The 16,686-nt window shown below is 39.2% G+C and overlaps 1 protein-coding gene across 13 annotated transcripts in view; it reads left to right on the top strand.

Annotated features, from left to right (window-relative positions):
- Positions 1 to 16,686, top strand: part of LOC148880830 (uncharacterized) — a 132,125-nt gene that overhangs the window by 72,910 nt on the left and 42,529 nt on the right. For all 13 annotated transcript variants that reach the window (XM_088962882.1, XM_088962880.1, XM_088962891.1 and 10 more), the window contains one exon: positions 15,945 to 16,064. In XM_088962882.1, the coding sequence (XP_088819008.1) occupies positions 15,945 to 16,064 (120 nt within the window). The remainder of the gene's footprint in view (positions 1 to 15,944; positions 16,065 to 16,686) is intronic.

The following is a 16,686-nucleotide window of genomic DNA, read 5'->3' on the forward strand; positions in this document are numbered from 1 at the left end:
TATCAGATAGAATTAGAAATATTCTCTTACAACCAAGGAGATAGGAGGACATAGGAGCATTATTCTGGTTTTCTTGATTTATGGGCTGAATATGAGATTGTTCACATTGAACCCTCGGATCCAGTAGAGTGTGTAAAATATCTCCAGAAGCACTTTGAGAAGAGAAAGGTGACTCGGTTCTTGATGTGACTTAGACCTGAATATGAGATAATTAGGTCCAACATTCTGAGTAGGGGAACACTTCCAGATATGGATTCTGTTTTAGGGAACTTTTGAGGGAAGAGACTAGACTTCTCACTGCAGCCGGGTTTGATGGGAAGATGGCTGAAGATGGGGCTGAAACAGCCTTTGTTGCTCATGGGAGTAAGAAGCCAACCTCCAAGGACCTCTCCAAAAACTCAATGCTATGAGTGTAAGGGTTTTGGACATATTGCATCTCACTATAAGAAGAATGTGTGTACCTATTGCAAGCAACATGGTCACATCATTCCAAATTGTCCAGTCCGACCAGCTAAGGGCTCTCAGAAAAAGGCTCAGCCCTGGGTCCATTAGGCAACAGATGGACCAACAACAGACACTATATCTACCAAGGGTGAGTGTTCAGTGAAAGGTGATTCAACAGGTATCATGGATGAGGAAAGGGTTCGGCAATTGGTATCTTTTGCTATTTCCTTTGCTTTCTCTGCTATTGGCTTGTCTGCTAAGTTCTTTGCATATTGTTCTTCCCCTTCACATGCTTGGATTATAGATTCAGGTGCCACCAATCATATGACAGGAGCCTACCTCAATCACCCAATCCCTTCCACTAAAACTCACCATAAACATATTATTATTTCTAATGGTGAAAAGTTAGACATCATAGGTAGTAATGATCTGTCCCTTCAACTGTCACCAACCAGATCCTTTCCTCTATCCAAAACCCTCTTAGTACCCAACCTTACTACTAATCTGATTTCTGTTGGCCAACTTGTTAATGAGGGAAATGTTCTCACCTTTTCTCATTATGGTTGTTTGATATAGGACCGGTACACTGGGAAGGTGAAAGGGAAGGGGCGTAGGCTGCGCAGTCTGTTTGTGTTGGAGTTTGAGAAATCTCAATCGGGGGCATCCTCAGTTTTACTTAGTTCTCTTCTTTATCTAATTTTCTATTGAGTTATAGAAATAATGTTTGGGATTAGATGTAAATCAGTCCTCAAATATTAGGTGTAAATTTGAAGATTAGAAGAAAAAGGATGAACAAAAGTAAGAGCAGCAACACAAGAGAAGAAGATGGCGAAAAGAGAAGGAAGAAGAAGAATCAAATTATCTTCCCTTTATCCTCTAATCCCTTTCTTTATTAAGATTTAAAGTTAGAGTAATGACAAGTATGCCCTTAAGTGGGCGGCCAGCTAGGTAGTAACATAAAGAGATTAAACAAAAAGAAATAACAGTCCCATTAGCCAACAATAAAAGAAAAGATGTTACAAGAGAAGATACTAGGACCCATTCGGCCCAGTCTCTTTACACTCCCCCTCAAGCTGAGCATAGATGTCAATCATGCCCAGCTTGCTTATATAGTGTGTGATTTCCCTCTTGGAACTCCCTTGGTCAAGATATCAGCCAATTGCTCGTCTGATGTGATGAATGGCAAACAAACATCTCCTGAGGAAACTCTTTCCCTTATAAAATGTCTATCAACCTCAATGTGCTTAGTTTTGTCATGCTGAACAAAATTATGTGCAATGTTGATAGCCGCTTAGTTGTCACAGTAGAGCATCATTGGCTTCTCGTAGTCAACCCCCAATTCTTCTAGAAGGGATCATAGCCACAGTAATTCTGATACACCATGTGCCATTGCCCTGTATTCTGCTTCAGTTGAGGATCTAGCAACTACAGACTGTTTCTTACTCCTCCATGACACAATGTTCCTAGCGACCAGAGCACAATAACCTGAGGTGGATCTCCTATCATCAATACATCCTGCCCAATCAGCATCAGTGAAAGCTTCCAGCTTCATGTGTCCATGTTTAGCAAACAAAATACCTTTCCCTAGAGTACCTTTCAAGTAACACAGAACCCTTTCTGTAGAAGCTAAATGAGTATCTCTGTGAGAATGCATAAATTGACTAATAACACTTACTGCATAGGAAATATTTGACCGAGTCATACAAAGATATAACAACTTCCCAAGCAGTCTCTGCAACACCCCCTTATCAGATAAAAGCTCACCATCTGTAGCAGAAAGCTTATGATTAGGATCAATAGGAGTGGAGATTGGTTTATCTGCAAGTTTACCAGTCTCAGCAAGGAGGTCAAGGACATATTTATGCTGAGAAATGAAGATACCATCCTTAGATCTAGCAACTTCAATGCCCAAAAAATATCGAAAATCTCCCAAATCTTTGATCTCAGATTCAGAGTTGAGAAACCGTTTTAGTTTACTGACCTCTTGAGTGTCATTACCCGTGACCACAATATCATCAACATAAACTATCAAGAAGGTCACCAGAGAGCCATTTCTCTTCAAGAACAGGGTATGATCAAATTGAGTTTGTATGTAGCCAAAGGAGACAAGAGCATCCCTAAACCTCTCAAACCAAGCCTGAGGAGACTGTTTGAGACCATAAATAGATTTCTGCAGTTTACACACCTTGCCTTGCATTTCCTTCCCATACACCCTTGGAGGCAAAGACATATAGACCTCTTCATGCAGGTCTCCATTCAAGAAGACATTTTTAACATCAAACTGGTGTAGGGGCCAGTCAAAAGTAGCAACTAGAGATAACAAAACCCTAACTGAGGTCATCTTAGTGACAGGAGCAAATGTCTTAAGATAGTCAATGCCATACATTTGAGTGTAGCCCTTAGCAACCCGCCTAGCCTTAAACCTCTTAATAGAGCCATCCGAGTGATATTTAATGGTAAACACCCATTTACAGCCCATTGGTTCCTTCCCTTCAAGCGAGCCAACAATATCCCAGGTATGGTTCTTATGCAAAACATCCAGTTCAGCCATAATAGCATCCCTCCATTCAGGTTGAGATAAGGCTTCCGATACGGACCTGGGTATCACATGGGAAGAAACAGATGCAAGAAAAGAGTAGTAGGAAGGAGAGAGAAGGCTGTAAGACAAGTGTTTGGGGATACAATAGGTTGTACACTTCCGCTTGCCCTTGTAGAGAGCAATAAGAAGGTCAGGGTCTGGGAAAGCTGTAGATGGGTTAGAAGAAGGCTGACCTGCTACCTCAATAATGATGGGAGGAGCAAGAGGCTCTTCTGTAGGAGTGGAAACAAGCTGCTCATGTCTGAATCTCTGCCTTTGGTACCACCTTTAGAGAATAGGAGGAGGAGGAATTATAGGAGAATGAGGTGGAGGAGGAGGAATAGGAATATCGGAGGTAGGTCCAGTGGGAGAAGTAGACACCTCATGATAGGACTCAAGAGGAATGGGAAGAGGAATAGCTGGAGACATAGCAAAGGTCTCTTCAGATTTCTCCTCCTCAGGAGAAATGCTAAAGAAAGGAGTCAACTCAGCAAAGGTGACATCTCGAGATACAAAGCAGGTGCCATGAACTTGATCAAAACAACAATATCCCTTCTGCGTGGAAGCATATCCCAGAAAAACACACTTATGAGCCTTAGGTTCAAACTTGTGCCTTTGATGACTGTGAATATGCACATAGCAAGTGCACCCAAAAACACGGAGAGGAAGAGAAAAAATATCCTAATCCGAGAAGTGAAGGCTAATGGGGGTTTTGAAGTCAAGGACTCGGGAGGGCATACAGTTGATAAAAAAAGTAGCAAGAAGAACAGCATCTGCCCAAAATTTTATAGGAACATGGGATGCAAACAAGAGGGATCTGGCAACTTCAACCACATGATTGTTCTTCCTTTCCGCCACCCCGTTTTGTTGTGGAGTGTAGGAACAAGAACTTTTATGAATAACCCCAAAATTTTCAAGATAGGTGGAGAGGGTTCTCTCAAAATACTCCTTAGCATTATCAGAATGGAATGTTTTGATATGAGTGTTAAACTGGGTGAGGATGAGTTCATGAAATTTTTGCACATTAGCTAGTACTTCATCACTGGATTTCATGAGATAAATCCAAGTGTAACGAGAGTAGTCATGAATAAAAAGGATAAAGTACCTGTAACCCCCCACACGTCAGAGTGAACAATATGAAAAGGAGAAAGAGATCTTTTATTGTTTATTGAATAAGAATGTCTACAATGTTTTGCCAGTTCACACGACTCACAATGAATACTCGATAAAGACACTCCCTTAAACATATTTGGAAACAAATGACTCAAAGCAAAAAATGACAGATGACCAAACCGAAAGTGACATAACAAGACTTTGTTAACAGACTTTGACAAAACTGACTCTAAGGCAACTCCATGAGGTGGTCCCAAAGCTCGATCTGGTGTGTCCAACAAGTATATTCCGTTCGCCTCATAGCCACTCCCAATCATCCTCTGAGATTGCAGGTCTTGAAAAACACAATGAGTGGGAAAAAAAGGTTATGCTGCAATTCATGGATTTAGTTAAGCTGCTAACAGATAAAAGGTTTGTGTTAGGTTTAGGGACATGAAGGACAAGGGATAAATAAAGGGTGTTAGAGGTCTTTATATCTCCTTTACCAGAGATGGGAGCAAGAGACCCATCGGCAAGGGATATTTTCTCTTTGCCAGAGAGAAGGTGGTATGAGCATAAGAGATTAGACAGGCTGGTCATATGGTCTGATGCACCGGAATCAATAATCCAAGGGATTTTATGATTACCTGAAATTGAAGCATGATTTGCAGAAGCACGAATACTTGAGTGAGCAAATGCTGATGAAGATGATGTGTTGTTGCTGGAAGAGAGAGATGAAGAAACAGTAGCTTCCAAGTGATTTAGTAGCCTCCCATACTTTTCAAAATCCGCCTTCATTGCTACCAACTGCTCAATGGTTGATTTCTCTTCACTGTCCTTAACTCTTCCTTCAGGTACCTGACTGCCCTTCTTAGAGCTGTTGTTATTCTTAAACCTATCAGGAAGAAGCTCAAGATGAAGCTTCTAGCAAGTGTCCTTTGTATGCCTCGATTTCTTACAATATTCACATATCTGCTCCTTTTTCTCAGTAGGACCCTTGGCTTTATTCCAGCATGTGCAAAGTGTTTTGTAGGTGGACCCTACAACTGAACCTGCCGCCTACTCTCCTCACTGCTTATCATAGCATATGCCTGGGAAAGAGTAACCTCATCTCTGGCCAAGATATTTTGCCTAATGATGTCAAACTCAGGGTTGAGTCCAGCGAGAAATTCAAACACCCTATCATTCTTACTCTCCCATACAATTGTCTCCAGAACATCAATTTCTTGCCATAGGGATTTCAGTATAGAGTAGTAGATTGCTACACTCATCTCCCCCTGTCTTAGGTTCTTGACATCACTTTTCAACTTATAGACTCTGGCTACATTCATCTTCTGTGAATAGGTCTCAGTAACATTGTTCCATATCCCCTTAGCCGAAGACATCCAACGATAATGCTGACTTATATGAGGTTGCATAGAATTGACCAACTATCCTATGACAGTATACTTCTCTTGCATCTATTTCTCAAATTCAGGGTCTGTCTCTTCGGGTTTCACTTTACTACCTGTGAGATAGTCGAGTTTTCCTCTACTACAGACATAAATTCTTATAGACTGTGCCCAAGCAAGATAATTTGTCCCATCTAGCTTGATTGTGGTTACACCAGTCAAAACGGAATCTACCGAGTCAAGGCATGAAACCGGCACTTGCTTGAACTCACTTCCGTATGGTTCCATTAATCAAACAAAAATCAAAGAACTAGAAATTTTGTCTATATAAACTTACTTGAAGTCAAACCAGAACCCAGATGCTTGAAAACTAGGGTTTTACTCCGTCCAACTGTTGGGGAGGAAGAGAGAAGATGCATTCACTCCTACCAGAACTTCCCAATCTCTTCCAAACCTGAACTGCCCTACTTTAGGAGTCACAAGACACCTCCCAAGCACAGAGTGCCACACCTAAAGCTTCACCTTTACCTGTACCTTCAAAAATCTCTAATCGGCTAGGGTTTTGGGCAGCAACAGAACAACACCGTTTCTTGGCAATATCCATTCAGATTTAAACCCTCCAAACCCTCTACCAACTAGTCCAGAGATCCTCTGAACTATAGGGAATCTATCTCTCCATACACTCTTAATCTAAGGGTGTATGGGAAAAGAAGAAGAAAGAGAAAAAGGAAGAAATAAACCTGTTCTGATACCAAGATGTAAATCAGTCTTCAAATATTAGGTGTAAATTTGAAGATTAGAAGAAAAAGGAAGAAGAGAAGTAAGAGCAGCAACACAAGAGAAGAAGATGGCAAAAAGAGAAGGAAGAAGAAGAAGAATCGAATTATCTTCCCTTTCTCCTCTAATCATTTTTTTTATTAAGAATTAAAGTTAGAGTAATGACAAGTATGCCCTTAAGTGGGTGGCTAGCTAGGCAGTAACATAAAGAGATTAAACAAAAAGAAATAACAGGCCCATTAAGAGAGGCCCATTAGCCAACAATAAAAGATAAGATATTACAAGAGAAGATACTAGGACCCACTCGGCCCAGTCTCTTTACAGGATTTATGGCATAAACAATTGGGTCATCCATATTCCCAAAAATTAAAATTTTTGTTTGACTCTGGTTTGATTAAAAATAAAATTCTCCATGTTGATACTTTTGATGTTTCTTGCACTACGTGTTGTTTGAGTAAAAGTCATGTTTTACCATTTCTTCATACATCTGAACATGCCACTAAACCTTTTAAGATAATACATATTGATGTTTGGTCTGCTTATATTACTTCACGATTGTGGTATATATATTTTGAATTATTTATAGATGATTGTACCAGATATACTTGGATTTATTTTCTGCGACACAAATCAGAAGTCTTTGGTGCTTTTAAATTGTTTCATACTATGGTGCAAAATCGATTCAAGTGCAATGTGACTATCCTCCGCTCAAATTCAAGGGGAGAATATAGAGATGGAGACTTCCTGGCATACTCGAGGAGTTATGGAGTTCAGTCTCAGTGCAGCTGCCCAGACACTCCACAACAGAATGGTGTAACTGAACGGAAGAACGGACATATTCTCAGTGTTGTGCGGACATTACTACAAGAGTCTCATACTCCAACTTCATTTTGGGTAGAAGCAGCCAGTACAGTCGTGTATTTGATCAATTTGCTTCCATCTTCTGTTCTAGGCAACACTTCTCCCTTCCAAAAACTTTTTGGTTTTCCCCCAGATTTCTCTAGCCTTAATGTTTTTGGTTGTCTTTGTTTTGTTCATCTTTTTATTCGTGAACGATCTAAGTTAACTGCTCAGTCTGCTATGTGTGCCTTTGTGGGAATGTAGTCCTGACCACAAAGGATTTTTGTGTTATGATCCTTTATTCGTCGTATTCGGATTTCTTAGAATGTTGTGTTTCTTGAACATATCTCATTTTTTGGGGTTGCTAGATTGTCTGCTCCTTCCATCTCTGTCTTGTAGGACTTTGATTCAAATGACACTACTACTTCCTCAACTGAGAGAGATCTTCTTGTCTTCACCCGCAAGCGGCTACTTGTCTCGGTTCTTGCGCCTACAACCTCTCTTTCACCTAGTCTAGAGCATTCATCTAAGATATCCTCTGTAAGTGATACCTCGACCCAAGATCCTCCTGTCTCAAATTGTAGTTTGGTTATTCCACTTCGTCGTTCTACCCATATCTCTCGACCTTCTGACCGGTATGGTTTTCCTTCAAACCATAGTTCCTTTTCTGTTGTACTTTCTTTTACAGATATCCCTAGATCTTATCAGCAAGCCATTAGAAGTTTTTAGTGGAAAGAAGCTATGGATGCCAAAATTCAAGCCCTCCATGAGAATGATACTTGGGATCTTGTGCCAGCTCCTCCAAATGCTTCTATTGTTGGAAGTCGTTGGGTCTATACAATCAAACTGAAATCAGATGGTTCTCTTGATCGATATAAGGCTTGGTTATTTGCCCAAGGATATAGTCAAGAATATGGGATTGATTATGAGGAAACATTTGCCCCGGTTGCTAAAATCACCACAGTTCGGACTCTTATGGCCATATTTGTTGTTTATTCCTGGACCATTTACCAATTAGATGTGAAGAATGCATTCCTTCATGGTGAACTAAAGGAGACAGTTTACATGAAACTTCCGCCTGGATATTGAAGTGATCCTTCATGTGTCCGTCACCTGAAGAAGTCTTTATATGGCCTGAAGCAAGCACCCATGGCTTGGTTTGAGCGTTTCCGGGATCTTGTTGTTGCAACTGGGTATAATCGGAGTTCCTCTTACTACTCCCTCTTTGTTAAGAGAAGACCCCAGAGTATTACTATTCTTCTATTGTATGTTGGTGACACGTTTCTAACGTGGGATGATCATGACGGCATTTGTGAGCTGAAGTCCTTCATAACTCATATCACATGAAGGACCTAGGTCCTCTCACTTCTTGGGTTTGGAGGTTCATCATAGCAGTTGAAGGTATTTTATTTGTCAAAAAATATACGCCTCTGATCTCATCAAACTAGCTGGAATCACTGATGAGAAACATTTTGATACCCCTTGGAGCTGAGCGTCAAGCTATCTAAATCCGAAGGCCTTATCCTTCCTGATGCTACCTTGTATCGTCAGCTTGTTGGCTCTTTGATCTACCTTACTATGATCAGGCCTGATATTTCACATGCTGTTCAGGTTGTCAGTCAACTTGTCTCTGCCTTGAGACAACCTCATATGCCTGTTGTTCGCCGCATCATCCGTTATGTTAGAGGCACAACCTCTCAGGGACTGTTTTTCTCTTCCTCAGCATCCATACAATTGAGGGTTTATGCCGATACTGATTGTGCCAGTTGCCCTGACACTTGTCGATCCACTATTGGGTGGTGCATCTTCATGGGCGACTCTCTCATCTTCTGAAAGTATAAGAAATAGCAAAATGTCTCCAAGTCTTCTATTGAAGCCGAATATAGAGCTATGTCATCTGCATGTAGCGAGATTGTTTGGCTGAAGTCACGTTTCATGGATTTTGGTATTTCTCTTCCTACTCCTATCCCTCTATATGCCGACAACACCAATGCTATCAAGATTGCATCTAATCCAGTCTTTCATGAGAGGACTAAACATATCGAGGTGAATTGTCACCTTATTAGAGACCTCCTTGTTGCAGGCTCTATATCTGTTCCTCATGTTGCCTCTCACATGCAAATTTCCGACATCTTCACCAAGGCCATGACTAAAAGTCGACATCTCATTGTTGTGGGCAGCATCAGTTTGAGGGGGAGTGAAGATATATCTTGATGTACATTATTAGAGTAGTCCTTATTGTATAGTATCGTAATTCTTATTATTTTATTTGTTCTTTTTATCTTTCAGCCCTATAAGGGCATTCTTGTAACTGTACATACCTTTTATCTCTTTAATATAAAAGAGACTCTTTGGAGTGGGGGTCAACTATTCTTGACAGCCCTAGATCTGTTTTATTCTTGCTCTGAATTCAGTTCACAACTGAAATGGTTGTTTACAATGAAATCCCAATGAGAGTGTATTGTGACAACCAAGTAGCTATAAACATTGCCCATAATCCTGTCATGCATAACCACACAAAATAAATTGAAGTGGACATACACTTCATTAGAAAGAAGATAACCGATGGAGAAATATGCTTATCCTTTGTGAGATCAGAGGACCAACTTGTTGAGGGGGTTTCCTAATCAAAATTTGATAGTAATTGAGGCATGATTAGCATGATAGATATCTATGCTCATCTTGAGGGGAAGTGTTGAGAATGCTTATTTGAACAAGTATTATTGTATTTTACATCTTTTTGTTTTTGGGCACCCAAGTAGGGGTATACTTGTAAATTTTTAGCAAGATATAAATTCAAGTTTGAAGGTGTGAACAGTAACACACCACTTTTCAATACTCTCTCTCTCTCTCTCTCTCTCTCCTCCCATAATATAATACAGTTAGAGAGAGTACAAACATAAATAATTGTAAAAATATTTATGGAGGTAATAGGCACTTCATGGAATAGCTTGCCAACTCTTTTTGTGTATGATTCATCCAAGTCAAGTGATGCATTAATTGACTCCTTAGTGTGGAGATTCTATAACTTGATGCATCTTATTAGTATAGTCCTTGTTGTACATTACTTATACTTCTTATTCTTCTTTTCTCTTTCAGCCCTATATGGGCATTCTTGTAATTGTACTATCTTTTAATATATAAGAGACTCCTTGAGGTGGGGGTCTTTCATTCTTGACACCTTTAAGATTATTCTTGTTCTTCTCTCTATTCAGACAAGTGTTGACATGGTATCAGAGCCAGGTTGTTCTTTGATCCATTTTCTCTCTCTCGTGAAACTTAGTAGAAGCAGTAATCCCGTCATATTAGGGCTGTTTTGATCAACCCTTTTCTGTTCATTCTTCTTTGCGCAACCAGTAGGAGAGATTTCGTTAGATCTCTCTTGTGAGACATTGGTTTGAGGCCAAACTTTAGATCTGATATCGCCTAGACCTGATCTACTCTTCCTACAAACAACATCTGATTTGGTGAAGATTTTGAAGGAGTTTTGATCTTCTTCTTGGGGTGGCAACATTGTACAGTTTCCTTTTTTGGATTGTAACAACTTTGGACTTCAGATTTGATCTTCTTCTTGCTTCCCATTTATTTGATTCAGACTTCAGATTCATATATGAAGGGTTTTAGACTTAACAGTCTTAAAACTTGCCTTTTTTGGACTATCATCCTGAGTTCTTGATTGCTGAATTTGGTTGTCTTTGATATCCTTGTGCTTGGACTGTTGTTTTCTTGCTGAAATGGCCTCCAATAGAATTGACACTGCTGCTGTAGCACATGGGAGTAAGAAATCTACTACTGGTGGTGATTCTTTTGTTAAAGGTGATTCTCTGGCATCTATGGTTGAGGAAAACATTTGAAAACTAGTAACTTCTGCTATTTCTTCTGCTTTTTCTGCTATTGGCTTACCTGGTGAGTTTTCTAGTTATTGTGCTTCTCATACTTGGATCATTGACTCTGGAGCTACTAACCAAGTAACCTTACTAAAACCCATCACAAACATATTGTTACTGCCAATGGTGAAAAGTTAAACATCATTAGTAGTAGTAATCTGTCTCTTAAGCTTTCACCTAGTACATCTTTCCCTCTTACCAACACCCTTCTTGTTCATAGTCTCACTACAAACTTGATTTCTGTTGGTCAATTAATTGATGAAAGTAACATTCTCATATTTTCTTAGGATGGATGCTTGATTTAGGACTAGAACACTGGGAAGGTGAAAGGGAAGGGGCGCAGGTTGGGTCATCTATTTGCAATGGAGTTCGAGAAGCCTCAAACAACAGCATCATCAGTTTATTTTAGTTCCTCCATTTCTAGTTCTTTTTTAAGTTATAAAAATAATGTTTGGGACTTATGGCATAAACATTTGGGTCATTTACATTTTGAAAAATTAAAATTTTTGTTTGATTCAAGCCTTATTAAGAATAAAGTTCCTTCCTTGCACACCTTTGATACACCTTGTGTTTCTTGTTGCTTAAGTAAGAGTCGTACCTTACCATTTCCTCAAATATCTGAGCATGCTACCTCTCCCTTCGAGCTTATACATAGTGATGTTTGGACTGCTTCTGTCTCTTCTCGGTTTGGTTACAAATATTTTGTCATTCATTAATGATTGTACTAGGTACACATGGATATACTTTCTTCGCCACAAGTCTGAGGTGTTCCCAACATTTAAGTTGTTTCATGCTATGGTGCGAGTTCAATTTCAATCACAAGTGCATATTCTCCATTCGGATTCAGGGGTAGAATACATTGATGGAGGTTTTTAATCCGATTTGAAGGACCATGGAATACAAGTGCAACGAATTTGTCCAGATACTCCTCAGCAGAATGGTGTGGCTGAGCGCAAGAATGGACATATCCTTAGTGTTGTGAGGACATTATTGCAGGAGTCTCATACTCCTTCCTTTTGGGTAGAGGCAGCCAGTACAACTGTGTTTTTGATCAACTATATTCCTTCCTCAGTTCTTGGTAATATATCTCCCTTTTAGAAGTTATTTGGTCGTTCTCCAGATTTATCTATGCTTCATGTTTTTTGATGTGTGTGCTTTGTTCATCTTCCCTCTCGTGAACGTTCTAAATTGTCTGTACAGTTTGTCATGTGTGCCTTTGTGGGTTACAGTCCTGACCACGAAGGATTTCTTTGCTATAATCCCCCTATTCTTCGCATTCGTATATCACGTAATGTTGTTTTCCTTGAGCACATTTCATTTTTTGCTGGAATTGCTAGACTGTCTATTTTTATTTTGCCAAACTTTGATTCACAGGATGCTCCACCTCCTTCTGCTGAGAAGGACTTTCTCGTCTTCTCTTGCAAGCGGTTACGTGCTCCAGCCCTTGTGCCTGCGACTCTCCTTCCTCCCGGTTCAGATCATCATCCTACCATTGCTCCTGTAAGTGATACCTCTACTTTAGACACTCTTCATACTCTTGTTCCTCTTTGTCGTTCTACTCGTATATCTAAACCTCTTGACTGCTATGGTTTTCTTTTAAACCATAGCTCTTTGTCTACTGTCCTATCCTCCACAAATGTTCCCCGCTCCTATCAGGAATCTAATAGTAGCCCTCATTAGAAGGAAGCCATGGATGCAGAGATTCATGTTTTACATGAGAGTGACACTTGGGATCTTGTGCCATCTCCTCCAGATGCATCCATTGTTGGGAGTCGCTGGGTTTACAACATTAAGCTAAAGTCTGATGGATCTCTTGATCGATGCAAGGCACGTTTAGTTGCCTAGGGATATAGTCAGGAGTATGGTATTGACTATGAAGAAACCTTTGTTCCTATTGCCAAGATCACCACGGTCCATGTTCTTTTAGCAATATTTGTTGCTCAGTCTTGGACCACATGCTAGCTTGATGTGAAGAATGCCTTTCTTCATGGTTTGTTGAAGGAGATAGTCTACATGAAGCCTCCTCCTGGATATTGCAATGATCCTTCTTTAGTATGCCGCCTAAAAAAATCTCTATATGGTCAAAAACAAGCTCCCCGGACATGTTTTGATTGCTTTCATGATGTTGTAGTTGTTGCTGGATATAGCTAGAGTTCTTTTGATCACTCTTTATTTGTTAGGTGACGGCCTCAGGGTATTACCATTCTCCTACTATATGCTGATGACATGTTGATTGGGAATGATGCTGAAGGAATTTGTGAATTGAAACTATTACTTCATTATTCCTTTCACATGAAAGACTTGGGCCCTCTCACATATTTCTTGGGACTAGAAGTACATCGTAGTGATCGAGGGTATTTTGTTTGTCAGCAGAAGTATGCCTCTGACCTTGTTAAACTTGTTGTTCTTAATGATGAAAAGCATGTTGAAACACCTATGGAGCTAAATCTTAAGCTATCCAAATCTGAAGGTGCATTACTTCCTGATGCTGCCTTATATCGCCAGCTTGTGGGGTCCTTCGTTTATCTCACTATGACCCGGCCTGATATTTCTATTGTTGTTTAGGTTGCTAGTCAATTTGTTTCTGCTCCTCGTCAACCTCATATGATTGTTGTTCATCGCATTATTCGATATGTTAGAAGCACAAATTCCCAGGAGCTGTTTTTCTCCACTTTTGGGTGGTGTGTTTTTATGGGTGATTCACTCATCTCTTGGAAGTGTAAGAAACAACAAATAGTCTCCAAGTCTTCCACTGAAGCAAAGTATAGGGCCATGTCTTCGGTTTGCAATGAGATTGTTTGGTTACAGTCTCTCTTTATGGATCTTGACCTTCAACTTCCTACTCCTATTCCTCTCTATGCAGACAATACGAGTGCTATCAAGATTGCATCTAACCCTATCTTCCATGAGAGGACCAAGCACATCGAGGTGGACTACCACTTTATCTGAGATCTCTTCACTACTGAGTCTATATCACTTCCTCATGTAGCCTCGGGCATGCAGATTGCTGATATCTTTACCAAAGCTCTGACTAGAGTTCGGCATCTCTTTCTTATAGACAAACTGATGCTTATGTCTAGGCATCAGTTTGAGGGGGGTGTGGAGATTCTTTAACTTGATGTATCTTATTAGTATAGTCTTTGTTGTACATTACTTATACTTCTTATTCTTCTTTCCTCTTTCAGCCCTATATGGGCATTCTTGTAATTGTACATATCTTTTAATATATAAGACTCTTTGAGGTTGGGGTCATTCATTCTTGACACCTCTAAGATTATTCTTGTTCTTCTCTCTATTCAGACAAGAATGTTGACACTTAGATGAGTCAATTTTCATTGATTCATAATTATGACTTGTGTCATTATTTAGATGTATACAATTGTAAAGCACACCTGCACTAATTCTGAAAATAAGCCAAAATAAAGGAGAAGAATATGGAGGAAGAAAGAGTTAAGAAGAAGAAGAGAAGGGAAGTAAGGGAAGAGTGTATGAATCCTCTCTTCAGTCTCCTAATCACTTATTAAACTGATTGTAAATTTTAGATACAATTGCAAGAGTGCCCTCAATAGGGTGACTACTTAGTGGATAATAAAGAGAAAGAAAACTAGCCCAATAACTAAGGCCTACTAACTTAAACACATAACACACTAATAAAAACACAAATAAAATAAAGAAGACTAAGACCCGTTTGACCCATCTTCTCTACACTCTCCCTTGTAGAGAGACTGGGCCGAATGGGCCCTAATGTCTTCTTGTGTTTGTTATCTTCTCTTATCTGTTATGTTTGCTAATGGGCCTTGTCCATATGGGCCTATTAATCATCTTTTTATTTCTTTTATGTCATGTTTATGAGCTGGCCGCACCATTAAGGGCAGTATTGTAATAGTTCTATCAAGTTAGATTAATAAAAGATTTGAGGAGTAAGGAGGGAAGATATTGAACTATCTTCTCCTTCTCCCTTCTTCTTCATCTTCTTTTTCTTCTCTACTGTTTCTCTTATATTTCTCTCTCTTTTCTATCTAATCTCAGATTTATTTTCGAAATTTTATTGGACTTAATCACCTCTTGGTATCAGGACACCTCTCTTTTCTTTTCTTTTTTAAATTTTAATTTCTCTCTTTTTTTTTGTATTTTGAGTTAATTAATTTGGTGCTTGAGTAGGCTGACTAGAATAATTCACTCTTTCCTTCAAAACCTTTGACCTCATCTATCTGACCACTATCCTATAAAACCAGATTTGCAAGTCCAACCTTGTGGTGCTGAGTCAAAAACCTAAGTCAGCAAGCTATACTTCATGGGTCTATTTTGGAGTCTCCACCAATCAGTAGTTTTGAATGAGATGGTTACCAGGGAATATAGATTTGGATATAGATTTTGAAATACATTTTGTATTTACCGACTCCAAACAGTTAATAAACTAGTATGCAAGACTCAATGGACCTGGGACTTGGTTATTGAGAGGAGGTTGTTTGATACTTATTTTCACCTTCTGAGAAGGTTATGTACTTCCTATTTTCTAATATGGTAAACCAATAACTTAACAATAAACCCCCTGAAAGTAACAGAAATGCTCCTGAAGCTTTTTAGTCCCTTAGGCCTTTAATGGAGCAAGTGAGGACCAAGAAACTAAGTAGAAGTAAGAGATCCCAAGTTTATAAAACACCGATACTCTCCTCATTGACTTCTTGAATTTGAATTGCTTTAGCTTTACAATGAGGATAATTTATTTGCATCTTAGAATTTATTCTCAATTTGCTTTTCATTTATGTTTCTTTTATTTGAAAGCTTTCATTGTCCTCTAGATCCCATATTTTTTTATCCTTTTTGCATTTGTTCTGCTTTAGTACAACTCTACTTTGATGATGAAAAAATGTAGTGTCCTAGCCTTCTTTTCATGTATCCTTAAATGTACTATCTACATGGCATCCTCAACAGAATGATTCTACTAATGACTGGAAACCATCAACATTCATTCTGAAACGTTCAAGCTTCCAAATTAAGATCAATGGGACAGCAGATGTGTTTATTGAGGAGAAATACTCTGCTGACTTATCTGTAAGTTCTCTGCTTATTTGTGAGTTTCATGCAACCACTATGAAATATTAATGCATATTTTTCAGATGTCAGATCATCCAGAACAATCCCAGAAAAGGCATTGGTCAACAAGCCTGTACGGGTGAGGAGTAAACATAGTGGAGAGGAACCAATGCAAAACTCTCCATATCCCAGGAAATCTCATTAAACCAAATTTGTAAATACATTGAGCAGTAATAGCCCAAAATCCCTAGAATACTAAATCAAAAGCATTTACCCAGGTACATCAAAATTTTCTTTTTCTTAAGAGTTTCATAAAAGATGGTATAGAACCCATTTAAAAACAGAAATTTTTCTAGAACCAATAGTAATGAAATTTACCTAATATCCTACCCTATTGTATGTACTCAAGTATTATGGCCGTATATGGCCTAGATGAGACTTTTGAGAAAGTGGCCTAAAATAAGACAGAGAAAATGAACTTAGATAAAGATGGAGTGCATCAGAGTGAAAAGATCCTTCTCCAAAAAGCAATTACTCACTAATTCATATTGTTCCTGACCAAGTTATGGAGGCCCTTCAGTGTTGGCCGCAGCCATTCAGCACAAATGATACTTTTGCACCATTATTCTAGAAGAAATAA

This window comes from Nelumbo lutea, chromosome 1 (genome assembly GCF_056320005.1).
Source record: "Nelumbo lutea isolate HS-2025 chromosome 1, American lotus-T2T, whole genome shotgun sequence".
In the NCBI taxonomy this organism is placed as follows: domain Eukaryota; kingdom Viridiplantae; phylum Streptophyta; class Magnoliopsida; order Proteales; family Nelumbonaceae; genus Nelumbo; species Nelumbo lutea.